The sequence below is a fragment of the Epinephelus moara genome, chromosome 12 (genome assembly GCF_006386435.1).
Source record: "Epinephelus moara isolate mb chromosome 12, YSFRI_EMoa_1.0, whole genome shotgun sequence".
NCBI classification, from domain to species: Eukaryota; Metazoa; Chordata; class Actinopteri; order Perciformes; family Serranidae; genus Epinephelus; species Epinephelus moara.
Window position 1 is genome coordinate 39,028,188 of NC_065517.1, and position 13,577 is coordinate 39,041,764.

Consider the following 13,577-nt stretch of genomic DNA (forward strand, 5'->3'; position numbering starts at 1 on the left):
AGCTTATATCTCTAACAGTTTTACCACAAAGTATGACTTTCTTGACCTTAAAATTTATGTTTTAAATTCATTAACGACATATTTGGATTTCATGTCACAACTCAAACGGGACCAAAAGATAATATTTCTCTCCCCATTCACTGCCATTCATATTTTTTCCGATCTAAGGTCCCATGAGCTTCACCGGAAGGGCGTGACTTCAGCACTCTATAGACCATAGAGATGTCTGCCTTCTCTCGAATATATTGGTACTAGAAGGCACTCGACTTGTGGTGCTCAAAAATACATTTGAAAAACTCAACAGCCTTGTCTCTTTCCAGAAATCATGACCTGGTTAATCAAGATAATCCACAGAACCTGTTGTGAGCAGTTTCATGTAGGAGCTGTTTTCTTCCTACCACCAAATCACAGCACAGAGGGAAGTGTGTACACGCTAGCTCACATGGCACCACTGTGCTAGCTAACGTAACAGCTCAGAATAAGAAGACATGTTTCCATCTCACACTGTCACGAGCACAAGCCTCTCGTCAATGAGTAGATGCACACTTCTCTCTGCGCAGTGATACAGTTGGCTGGTGTACTTCTGTAGAAGTTCGTCAGTCGTACCAAAGGGCCAGCAAGGCAGGGAATAAGGAGACTGCTAGTAAGAAAAGATTAGCATTAACAATGTAGGATTTAAAATAAATAGAGAGAAATGACTTTGCAAATGTTTTATAAAGAAGGAAATTCATGTTGCACATTTGTTAGTCCACATGAATACACACAATGCATTTTGCTTAGAAACACTGAATGTATGTTTACAATTAAACTCCACAGCGCATAATTTCAATTTGTCTAGCTTTTAGAGCAAACCTGAAATTGGTTGGATGGGTTTTATGAATTCTGTGCAGCTATTGGTTCTCATTCATACCAGCATGGCATCGAAATCTGCAGTCTCTGAACCCATCGACTATCTGTCTGACACTGATGAAGCCTCTGGGGCAATGGCTAATAGTTTGGGAGATCTGGTGTCTGCATTTTTGGCCAATGCCTTTCACCTCTCCACACAGACAGTTTACCTGCAGTTCAAACATGATTGGGCAATACTACTTGCACTGCAAACTGAAATCAAAATGCTTCATACATATGCAGATATCTGTTGATAGAGATTAGCAAATCTGTATCTCTAGCTACCTTGCCACCTATTGCGGCTTCCAAATAACTTCAAAAGTAGCTGCCCACAGACGCCACATGATATGATGAACTCACTGACCTTGGTTTAGTTTTACTCACTAATGATCCAGGGTGCTTCGGTTGGGGTAGGGTTGATTGATTTGCAGGATGACGCTATGAACTGAGTGTGTTTTTGAAAAAATGAAAACAAAAATCCCCAAATAAACAGGCTCTTACAAAAAAAGTTTAAATCAATGGGTTATTAAACAACTTCATCAAACAATAAAACTAAGATCAACCAAATAGGAAGCTCTAACGCCATCTATATCTGTATATCTCTTTATATATCTCTGTCTAGTTACATTATGTTTGCATGGTGAAGTATTTTGAAAACTGTTTTTTGTTGCTGCGTTCAAGAAAACTGAGTATCTGCTAAAAACTCTGTTGCCGAAGAAGCCAATAGGTTGTGCAGAATATGCATCTCAGAGTGTGAAGCCTGATTGTTGCTGATGTTCCTGGACACAGGTCCATGACATGTTTATTACTGAGCGTTTTCTGTGGCCGATTGTTCACTTTATTCTTGTCGGAGAACTACTTTGCCTGCAGAGGAGTTAATGCAAATTAATGCAATAAACTGTTCAGCTTTCAAATCTACAGCTGCTTTTATTGCCTTTGTGTACACTGGAAAAGTCAAGTGATTATGCTTCATATACACACACTCAGACCTGGGTGCTACTGTTGAGCAGCTCAGCTAAAATGGGAGATGTTTAAGAGTCTTGCTGAAGGAACTTGGGCAGTACTTAAGCATGTGTAGTTTCACAATCTGCTCTTGTCATGACCTAATGTGACTCGCAGACTAAAAACTTCTTTGTGTGAGCATATTAACACAGTCTGCTCTGTTTTAACCAACCCCTTGTGAACATCGTCAAATGTATGTGTCAAACAATCCGAGTTACAGCTTCAATCTTCTTGTCTTTTTTGCTCATTTAAGAACTCTCGGCGAACATGTGTTGTTCTTCCTCCACAGCTCCAGAGCGATCTGGACCAGGAGTACCAGGACAAGTTTCGCCGGCTCCCCGTGGAGATCCAAGAGTTTGTTCAGGACAGCAGCAAGGCCAAGCTTAGCGACGACTGCGTCCACGGAAATCTTGTCGCCTCCTCGACAATAGAGAAGCTCAACCACAAGGCGTCGCAGTCGGAGGACGACACAGAGGAGGGCTCGTCGGAACGAGTCTACGACACGCCCCTTTAGAGATTGAACCTCGGCGCTTTGCTTCACACTGGGACACTGATTGGTGGATGTGTTTGTGACCACAGATCTAGGATGAGACTGCCCCAACTTTGGTCCTAATTGTAACCAATGGGAGGATTAGATCAAATCTGAGCCTGAATTGGTGAGTAGAGGTCCTCTCTGCGTAGAGTGCAGTCTTGTCCAGAAACCCGTTTCATGTAAATAGTACCTTTTTGTGTATTTATATGTTTCCTTTATGTTGTCGTCTCTTTCGGTACGGCCACAGGATGTGTTACAAAGCACTAACTATTTGCAGGAAATAACTTACTTGAACTATTGCACAGAAAGGGTAGTTTCTTTTTATTATTTTTTATTATCATGATATTGACAGTAGTGTGGTGGTTAGTGAGGTGTCTGAAGAGTTTGAATTCACTTACAGTGGACATTGTCTTTTAAGTGGAGTCAACTTGTACTGTAAAGAAACCACTGCATATTCAGCCTTTAAAGCTTCCATCTTTATAAGATTTAGATTCACCCGTACTTATTTGCACTGAAGGCTCCCTATGTAACTCTGTAACTCTTACTTTAACCCAGAGGCACTGGTGGCTTGCTGGTTCTCGATTTTGTTCTCACAGAACTAAGCCTATGTGTTGCTGCTATTTTGTTTCATCATTTTTTTAACCATTATTTGGTTTGTATGATATTTGGCATGGTAATATAATGCAGTCATTCTTTTTTTGGCTAGTTTTTAACAAGTTTTGCATTGTTTGTGGGCAGTTCTGCCCCAGAGAAAGGAAGTGAAGAGAGTGCGTTGTACAGTATCTGCATGTATTTGAACAACTGTAAACGTTACAGTAGCTCTGTAGCAGAGATGTTTATTAAATGTAAATCTATTTTCTCTGAGACACTTAAAGTAAACCTGCAAAACAATGCGGACCCAGTGCGGCTTGATACATCCCTGTGGCGTCAGCTGGACGCAACTAAAATCAGCAACGACACGCCCTTTTGTTAGATCCAACAGTGGCTGGCTCGAGTTAACAGGTTGTAGTGTTTACCTTCGTCCCCTTGAACTAAAACAGTCAAACCAGGATATTCAAACAAAAGAGGATCCTGCTGTAGTTTTATAGAAGTTGCCTTCCTCTGAACTGGTTCATTGTGTACCTACACTGGGACGTGTGTTCAGTTCCCCAGTACACAGAGCAGATTAACGGGACCACAGGAAGTATGTTGCCCACAGGTATTATTCTCAATGTTCACCCACAGTCAGTAGCTGTAGTTTGAAGAGAGGAAAATAGTTCAGTTAGGTTTAACAGGCCCCCAGGGTTCCCACAGGTCCTTGAAATCCATGAGAATTAATGAATTTGAGGGAAAAAAATGCCCTTGAAAGTTTTTGAAAATAGACACGGCTCACTGAAAGTGCTTTAATTTATGTTTTTTTGTGCAAGAATAGAAATTGTTTGTTTTTTTACTTGAGGTTAGTAATAGAGCAGTCCCAAATGCTTTGCACCATCAAAGCTTCAATCGTTGCCATGGTATCCGAATGCTTCGATTTTTGTTTTTTTATCACTAACATGGTGGAGGGAATTGAAAGGAGGTGGCAAGTGTGAGACATGAAAGAGGCCAGTGCTCTCAGCACAGTCATCGACCCCTGCTTCAAGCATTAAATTGGCAGTCCGACTAGGAAAAGGAAAATGTGAGACAGCTTGCAGATTGGTATTGCAGACAGCCAACTGTGGCTACAGGAACGCTGCTTGTAATAGTCAACCTTCCACCCAAACCCAGGCCCCCAGGAACACTGCTTAGCTTTGCTTCCAATCTTTCCCGGTGGCTACTCACGGTATTGCAACGAAGAAAAGAAAAAAAAATCCCTGCGCTGCGGCCCAAAAAGCATTTTCCTCATAGACCAACACGAGAGACATCTGTGAAACTGCTGACAGGACACCTTGAACTGCAAACAAGGTCAATTATGACTCTATCTGAGAAATTTTAAACCACAGAGGTTTTATATTTGTGATCATTTCCAGGAGCCAAGAAAAGTCATTTAAAAATCTGTAACATCATCACAGTGTAAAATCTATGAGCAAGCTAGAAACTCAATTGGTGTATGCGGCAATTGAGCAACTCTCATTGGACTGAACTGGCACCATCTTGGGGCCTGGTATCTATCTGTTTCCATTACACTTTGGGTGCTTTCACACCTGCCCTGTTTGGTTCGGTTCAATCAATCTCAAGTTCGTTTGCCCCCTAAGTGTGGTTTGTCTGAGCAGGTGTGAACACAGCAATCACACTCAGGTGTGCACCAAAACAACTGGACCGAGACCTTCTTGAAGAGGTGGTCTCAGTTCGGTTACAAACAAACTCTGGTGCTGTTTGTTTGTGGTGAGAACCTGTTCTGACCTGGATGTGAACCAACTGCAGTCACATTGTTTGGGTTAAATAAGCATGAGCATGTTACAGAAAATGTAGCATATACTGTATCTTGCAAGTTTACTCTTCTTCAGCATTGTTTACTTTCTGGATTTTTCCCACATGGAAATTCTGATCAATCAAGAGCAGCTTTCTCACACAAGGCATTTGATCTGGTCCCTTTTTTTAATGCTGCCTTGAGAACACGAACCAACTCTAGGTAATTATGCAACTTTGTACCAAAATGAGTCCCTGATTCAGACCAAAGCAACAAACAACTCCTTCTTACTTTTTTATAAATACATCAACTTTTTCACCTCCACCTTGTTTAAAAACTTTTTTTGCAATATGTTGAGATTATTTCAAATTTTTGGCGTTTCCACTTTTTTTATGCACAAATTGAAAATTCACATAAAACGAGGTGGATGGAAATGCAGCTATTGTTTAGTTCTTGTCTGTGAGCTTTTGTCCAGCCTGCTAATTCTCAGTGTTGTACCAGTTATTAACCTTTATCTGTGTCTGAAAGGATGCCAAGATTTGTCCTTAAGTTTGAGGGAATCAGGCCAGGGAAATCTTTAAAAAGTCCTGGAATTTGAAGTCTAAGAAGGTATGGGAACCCTGGACCTTAAACGCTCAGTCTAAATCTGTGAAACACCAGCGTTAACATGATCTAATGACGAACTGGACTATTTCCTCTTTAACTGAGAAACTGTGTCCATTCAGTAACCGTGAGGAAGTGTTTTTGACTTCCTAACTGTCCAGTGCCATTTAACTCACGGGTCGTTTGATATCAAATCATTTCAGCTGGGAAAAAAAAAAAAAAAGTTGAAAAAGTGAAGGATTACCTGACATGTAAGTACAAACTACTTTTTAAAAAGATGATATTGATGTGAGAGTCCTGTGCCTTTGAATAGGTTTGCCTTGTTTGATGTTGAATGTGTGAAATGCATCATTGTTTAAATTGCCATTATATTATATTCTATGAAGCTGTCTGATATTGAATAGACCGTGTGCACTTTTAAGTACAGTACCACTACTGAGTAATGCTTGTGATGAGCAGTATTTGACATGTGTCTCATAAGAAATGCGAGGCATCCTTCTTTTTAGTCTTGAACAACTTTATTTAACAGCCCCCTCCCCCACTCATCGACTTACGTGTATGCACTCTGGAAATGTAAATGTATGTATGACATAAAGGATAAAAACATGACGTTGATAAAAAAAAAAATATATAGTGTAAAGATAATTTGCCTGTAATTAAAATAAATGTGGCTATTATTGTACTATGCTGGAGTGGAGTTGTGTGTCTTTTGATTTGTCAGTGAAAAGAACTGTTTTCTTTAATTTTTCTACAGTTTAAGGGGAGATATTACAGGAGATTATGGTAAAACTTTTAACTAATCACCATGATATTTGCTCCAGCTGATTACTTACAGTAAGAGAATTGTGTTTTGTATTACAAGTTTACTGAAATTGCATATTTATTATGCAAATTATGCATTATCTAATTAAATATGCTGTTATTTGCATACATTTCCAGAACGGATATCTAATTTATCCTATAAATTAGGTCAAAATTCTTGTTTTATTCTGCTCACATATTGAAGTCAAAGGTTTTTACTGAGGAAATCTGTTTTTATCACTCAATAAAACAGCAAATGTGGTCACCAGCCATGAATAACAAGCAGTTTTTGATGTTTTTAGAAACAAAATGTTATATAAACTAGGCTATGAATGATATATAAACCCACACTCCTGCAAAAACCTTCAGAATATGAATACGAATAAAAATGGGAAATCTGGTCTATGTAAGTGCTACTGAAGTGAAGATTTCTGGCCCTGAGCACGAGAAAATAATTTCATACACCTTTAGACCAAAAATAAGACACCCCAGGTAAACAGGGTAAAGATTTAACTTATCACCATTTAAATTTATTCATTCATTATTTTTTTTCTTAAATCACTCCAACAATCAGAAAATAAATATATATTTAAAAAAACATATTTTTATTAATTTCATACATTCTTAGACCAAAAATAAGACACTATAGGTGAACAGGGGAAAATAATTAACTAATAGATATCAGCATGAAACTTCCCCAGTTGATTACTTACATTAAGACAATTATTTTTTGTATTACAAGCTTTCTGAAATTTTATGTTTTAATGTACAAATGAGAATTGGAATGATCTAATTAAAATATATGTGCCTTTTGAATACATTTCCAAAACAGAAATCTTCACTATAATAAAATCCTAAATGTGTATTTTGTATATCTTCTCTCCACTTGTCTGAAAGAAGATTTGTTATGGAGACAAAATAGTACAAAATCTTAAAATTGACCAGTGCATGAAAAAAACTGTTTACCTGTAGTGTCTCCCATTAATCTTTGATGTCTGTGTGATATATTTCAAAAAGTACTGTCACTCATACATCACTTGATTGTCTTTATTTTCTCATTTTCCCCATCACCTTCTTGTATTCAACTATCTAACACTTCCTCAGTAGGTCTCTTGTCTTATATTTTAAATCCAGCCCGTAATTGCGGGTTGTGCTTGCATTTTGTTTGCCTTCAAATGTGTCACTTGTCATTGTCTCGTCATGCTTCATTATTTCACTTGAAAAAGAGATTTCAGTGTCGGCCTGCAGTCTCTAACGCAGCGCAGGCTGGATAATGATGAAGAGATTCAGAGAACAATAGAGAAGACTGAGGATGTGTTGAAAATGATAAAACTGCCTGACAGGAAAGCAGGTCACATGTGAAACAAGCATCTGCACGGCAATTTGGCATGTATGTATGTATGTATGTGTTGGGGAGTGTACAGTACAGTATATGTTTGGTATGTATGTCACATTCAAGGGCAGGGGGAAGCGGGGGAAAGCCTTGACGACCTACTTCCTATCATCTCCTAGGTAACAGTTTCTTTGAAATTACCCCTAAGAGGAACATGAATTCAAACACTTCATGACTAAATCACTGGTCGACACTTGAAGCGGCAGTTCACGTTACAATCAAAAATACATATTTTACCTCTTACCTGTAGTGCTGTTTATCAATCTAGATTGTTTAGGTGTGAGTCACTGAGTGTTGGAGGTATCAGCCGTAGAGATGTCTGCCTTCTCTCTAAAATAATGGAACTAGATGGCACTCAGCTTGTGGTGCTCAAAGTGCCAAAAAATACATTTGGAAAACTCAACGCAGTTTCATGTAGGAACTATTTTCTTTCTATCAAACTACAAACAACTGTATTGCTGTGCAGAAGGAAGCGTGCATCTACTCATGGACCTAGCACCACTGAGCTAGAAAATGTTACAGTTTAGCCGAGGAGGACGGCATCAGTGTTTTCATCTTACACTGTTACGAGCACAAGCTTCTCGTCCATGAGTAGATGCACGTTTCCTTCTGCACGGTGAACTATTTTCTTTCTACCAAACTACACCCAGGAACTGCATCACTGTGCAGAAGGAAGCGTGCATCTACTGCTAGCTCACCTAGCACCACTGAGCTAGCTAACATTAAAGCTGAGCCAAGGAGGACGCCATTAATGTTTACATCTAACACAGTTACGAGCATGGACCTCTCATCTGTGAGTAGATGCACACTTCCTTCTAGGTGATGAACTATTTTCTTTCGCCAAGCTACACCCATGAACTGTATCACATTACAGAAAGAGGTGCGCATCTACTGCTAACTCACCTAGCACCATTGAGCTAGTTAACGTTACAGCTCAGCCGGTGATGACGCCATTAATGTTTACATCTCAAACTGTTATGAGCACAAGCCTCTTGTCCATGAGTAGATGCATGCTTCCCTCTGCGCAGTGATACAGTTGGCGGGTGTAGTTTGGTCGAAAGAAAATAGTTCCTACATGAAACTGCTCACAACAAGGTCTGTGGATTATCTTGAGTAACTGGGTCATGATTTCTGGAAAGAGACAATTTTTTAAATGTATTTTTTGGCACTTTGAGCACCACAAGCTGATTGCCATCTAGCTCCATTTTATTTGAGAGAAGGCAGACATCTCTACAGCCTGTGCTGTAATAATATTTGTTACAGCATTTATGAGTCATTCAAATTTGCTTTGATATTACTCATTATGAACTCACACAGTGTGGACTTTTGTCTGGCGATGCAGGACCATTTGTGTCATAAATAAACATCATGTGCATATGCATGTACATGTTTGTTTTGTTTTTAAAAGTTCATTTTATTTTGAAAAATTTCACACAACCTTCTGCTGCGTTTCACACACACTGTCTGCTGCCACTATTTTGCTTTGAGCGTGCCCACAGTGATAACAAGTTTTAATCTTTAACACATTTGTCAAACAAAGCTTGTTACACATTGTGTGAGAGTCTGCGACATGTGCTTTTTGTTTTCCGCATACTATGTCTGCGTAGCCCTGTGTGTCCTCACAGCTTGCCTCCATGTGCTTCAGAGTGGGCTCTTTCAGCTGTGTGTATGAGTGCACTGCTGCTGTTGGTGTGTGTTTGAGTGTGTGTGTTTCCCAGACTACATAAACACTGTGTCCTTCTCAGTCTCAGCTCCTCAGCAGAATCCCAACAGGCAACAGGAGATAAGACAAGCCTGGTCGCCCATAACAACCACTGTGACCATTCAGAGGCCTCCATGCATACCGGCAGCTAGGAAGTGAGCTAATTAACCCCAAGTTCAAGACGGAAGGAGAGCGACTTTTTAATAAGATTCTCTGGGTTATATAAACAGTGACGCCCCTCCAAACTCCCAGGAATATTATCACCCAGCGTCTGTCCATCTGCTGCGAGGACGAGGAGGAGGAGGTGTCCTGTAACTGGGCTTTAATGAGGCACACCAGGGCCGCAGAAGAGGAGAGGACCACGGGGTGCTGCTTGGAAGGTACGCTAAGCAGACACACACAGACATAGACACACACAGAGACACACACATGCTGTAGTGCTACTTAAATGAATCTTCACCGACTACTTTCAGTCTTTGACCTTAGATCTAATCCTAGCCTTCTCCACTTTGTCCTAAATATCCGAATCTAAACCAAATACAGCCTTAATCCGAGACATAACCCCAAAGTAATGCCAACATTAAACATTACCTTTATCTTCTGAGTCTAATTCTGATCCAAACATAATCATACAACCATGTCCTTAAACCTAAAATGTCCTCTTCTTTCTTCACTACATCCTTTCTGCACAATTTAGTCATCACAAGCACAGAAATGCAAAAGCATGCACTGTATCAGAGGGGTTTTCCCTCTAATGTTTCACCAGGTGCAGCGTGCTTGTGTATTCTGCAGCACAGGGAACTGGGAAACAATACATTTATCATACAGGGGTGCTCCATCGATTTTACAAATGAACATCCATTTAGTCGTGTTTATGGCCACTACAGTACTTAGCCTGGGGAAAACAGTTGTATAATTTCTTCTGTGGCCCCAGAGAAACTTTATATTGTCTAAAACAATACCAAATGAGCAGTGGTGTAGTTGTTGTTGATGAGGTGTGTATTAGTGAGAACATGGGAAGGTTACCGAGGAAGGAGGTAGATGGTTGGTGGGTACACCGTTAAAGGCCAGTAGCCTACACACTGAATACCCGCACATACCTTCCACTACACCACTGCTGATTAGGTCATCAGAAGAATGGCCTGGACCAGTGGTTCCCAATTGGTGGGTCGCGGTCCAAAAGTGGGTCGCAGGCCCGTTCTGAATGGACCGCAACATGTCAAGTTTGTAAAAAGTATGACGCTGAATGCTCACATTGCCTGTGTCTAGGCCAAGAAGTTGCACTCACACACATCGCAAAGACTATAGCTGAGAACATTCTGCGCCTGCGTAAGAGGAAATAACTTTTCACACCAGCAGGCGGTGTTAGGGGCCGAACACATGCCGTGATTTAGGGCCCTCAAATTCATTGTTTTCAATGTAAACGTGCGGCAGACGCGCTCAAACGCCAGAGCAATGCCATCGTGGTGTGCACGTGTTCCCAAAAGCCTGTTTTCGGGGTGTGACAACTGCGCCCCAAGATATACAAGTTCAACTTTTAGAACCCAGTAGTGAGACCGCGTGTCATGTGATGAGGAACAACCAAAATATGTGTCCGGGCCGAATGTCTCATGGCCTTGTGTTGTGATATCAAGTAATCGCTGAACCGATGAATGAATTTCCACAAGTACATCCTCAGTGTCATACACCCCTGGAAAATTTAAATGCTGATTGGCTATCGCGGCATGAATTAGTTACTGAAGTTCAGATTTCCCAACTCCTATTCGTACTCATACTCGTACTCGTCACCCTCCGCTTATCCGGGTCCGGGTTGCGGGAGCAGCAGCCTCAGCAAAGAAGCCCAGACAGTCCTCAGCCACTTCCGTCATCTTTTCTGAAGGAACCCCGAGGCGTTCCCAGGCCAGCCGGGCGATGTAATCCCTCCAGCGTGTCCTGGGGCGGCCCTGAGGTCTCCTCCCGGTTGGACATGCCCGAAACACCTCCCAAGGGAGGCGTCCGGAAGGCATCCTTACCAGACGCCGAACCACCTCGACTGGCTCCTCTCGATGTGGAGGAGCAGCGGCTCTACTCCGAGTCCCTCCCGGATGTCTGAGCCCCTCACCCTATCTCTAAGGCTGAGCCCAGCCACCCTGCGGAGGAAACTCATTTCGGCCGCTTGTACTCGCGATCTCGTTCTTTCGGTCACTACCCAGAGCTCGTGACCATAGGTGAGTGTTGGAACGTAGATCAACCGGTAAATCGAGAGCTTCGCTTTCTGGCTAAGTTCCCTTTTCACCACAACGGACAGGTTAAGTGCCCACATCACTGCTGACGCCGCCCCAATCTGCCTGTCAATCTCCCGCTCCATCCTACCCTCACTCGTGAACAAGATCCCGAGATACTTAAACTCCTCCACCTGAGGCAGGACCTCCCCCCCGACCTGGAGATTTCCCAACTCGAACACGGTATGACGCAAAATCGTGGTACTTGCTTCATTCATGCTACGTAAGGGGCCGTACACATGCCACGTTTTTTTGCTCATTGTTTTCAATGCAGAGGTGTGGCAGGCGTGCTCAAACACCAGAGCGATGCTGTCGCGGCGTACACGCGTTCCCGAGCGCCTATTTTTCAGGATGCTGTGCCCTGAGATCAACTGTTCAACTTTTGGAATGCAGCAGCGCACGGCGCATGTCATGTGACAAGGAACAACCAATCACAGCTGACAGATATCTTTCCCTTCTTCTGTAAATATTCAGTCTGATAAACACGGTAAAGTTGATCATGTTAGTGCAGGGCTACCCAGAGCTTTACATCTGTCCCACTGACGATAGGCCTACACACAAGATCAGCTCTGCACTCAGGATTTGTTTAGCTAACTCAGACGCAACTTCCGCCGCACTCTTGAAAGCTGGCTCAAAAAAGGCACAAAAGTAGCGCCCAATGCCTGACCTTGTGTCTTCCGGTCTAATTTGCCGATTGCGCGTCGCCTCCATTGCGCCGCCTGGTGGGAATTTGAGTCTAATCGCATCTTTATATTGACCTTACATGTAATTTGCATGCAATTTATTCGCACCTGCTTTGAACACACCATAAAAGGGACTTAAGTTTATGTAACACACCAAAACCTTTGCTTTCGTGTTTCATGAAACGCTGCACATGTTCTCCCTTCAGTACACATGCACCTGTGTTTGGTTGTGAAAACCTTCTTGGCAATAGAGCAGATTGTGATTATGGGTTATATGTGAATGAAAATAGGTTTCAGAACATTTGTAAAAAATGAACTTTATCCTCTTACAGGCTGACTGACTTCATTGTGATTCAGCTTACCATAATTCTGCTCATACAGATTCATGTCAGCTGCAACACATCAGACTCCCTGTGATGTAACCCACCTCTGCTACATCACTACTATAACATGCCACAGATAAATAGAAACACAATAGAGTGCAGTGAAGTCAGTGCAGAGACACACAGTTGGCTGTGTGGAGACACAGAGCAGCATTACTTTACAGAGGGAGGAGGAGGAGGAGGGGGAGCTCTGTTTGTCTTTACAACGCATGGCGGCCACAGTAGTCAGCTGTTAGAGCAGGGAGGAGCTGGCTCTGGTTCTGCTGGATGACTCACTCTGTCAACCCAAGGCACACTCATTCACTCTTTCACACACACATACACGCATACGAAAACGCGCGCGCACGCACGCACAGTCACGCGCAGGCACGTTTGGTTGAGGAGGGGGGGCGCGTGCTGCAGCTGAAGAGGGGCTCCTAATCAAAGCGCATCAGGGCCGTTCATTCTCCACTGGAGGGCGAGTGGTACAAGAGCACCGGGACACTCCGGCAGCGGCAGGGAGACCGAGCAGACAGTCGGAGGGAGACGGGATAGAGCAGCAGCTGGAAGACACACACACAGACAGACAGACAGGCAGCCACACACAGAGACACAGAAAATCCCCACCCGGACTCTGCACAGCATCATTTCTTTTTCCGGCGTCGGATTAAACCCGTGCCCGTCTCCAGCACCGAAATCACGTAAGAAACAAACCTTAAATGTCTCCTGAGTTCCTGAGCCGACTGGTCCGTTAAACCTGTGCCAGACTGTGTTGAATGTGTTTGTGTAGCCGCTGGTCGGATGCTGTAGACACCGGAGCTTTCATTTAAACTCCTGCTCTCATCATTCAGACATCCTCTGTGTCTGTCTCTGTCACACACACAGCTGGAGACTGTAGCTCTCTTTGCTAGCTAGCTAGCCAGACGCATTCAAATGGACCTTTAGCAATTTGATATCGAATTTACTCCCGCCTCGTTTGGCTTTA

The 13,577-nt window shown here is 42.5% G+C and overlaps 2 protein-coding genes across 4 annotated transcripts in view; both read left to right on the forward strand.

Moving 5' to 3' along the window:
- Nucleotides 1–6,062, forward strand: part of LOC126398821 (1-phosphatidylinositol 4,5-bisphosphate phosphodiesterase beta-1) — a 207,704-nt gene extending 201,642 nt beyond the window's left edge. The window contains exon 33 of one of the 2 annotated variants that reach the window (XM_050058427.1): nt 2,180–6,062. In XM_050058427.1, coding sequence (XP_049914384.1) covers nt 2,180–2,404 — 225 coding nt within the window. In that variant the 3' untranslated portion in view covers nt 2,405–6,062. The remainder of the gene's footprint in view (nt 1–2,179) is intronic. The other variant, XM_050058428.1, reaches the window with a different exon arrangement.
- Nucleotides 6,063–12,886: 6,824 nt separating this feature from the next.
- Nucleotides 12,887–13,577, forward strand: part of LOC126398437 (1-phosphatidylinositol 4,5-bisphosphate phosphodiesterase beta-4-like) — a 142,513-nt gene continuing 141,822 nt past the window's right edge. For both annotated transcript variants that reach the window (XM_050057776.1, XM_050057777.1), the window contains exon 1: nt 12,887–13,293. The gene's annotated coding sequence lies outside the window, so the exon portion shown is untranslated. The remainder of the gene's footprint in view (nt 13,294–13,577) is intronic.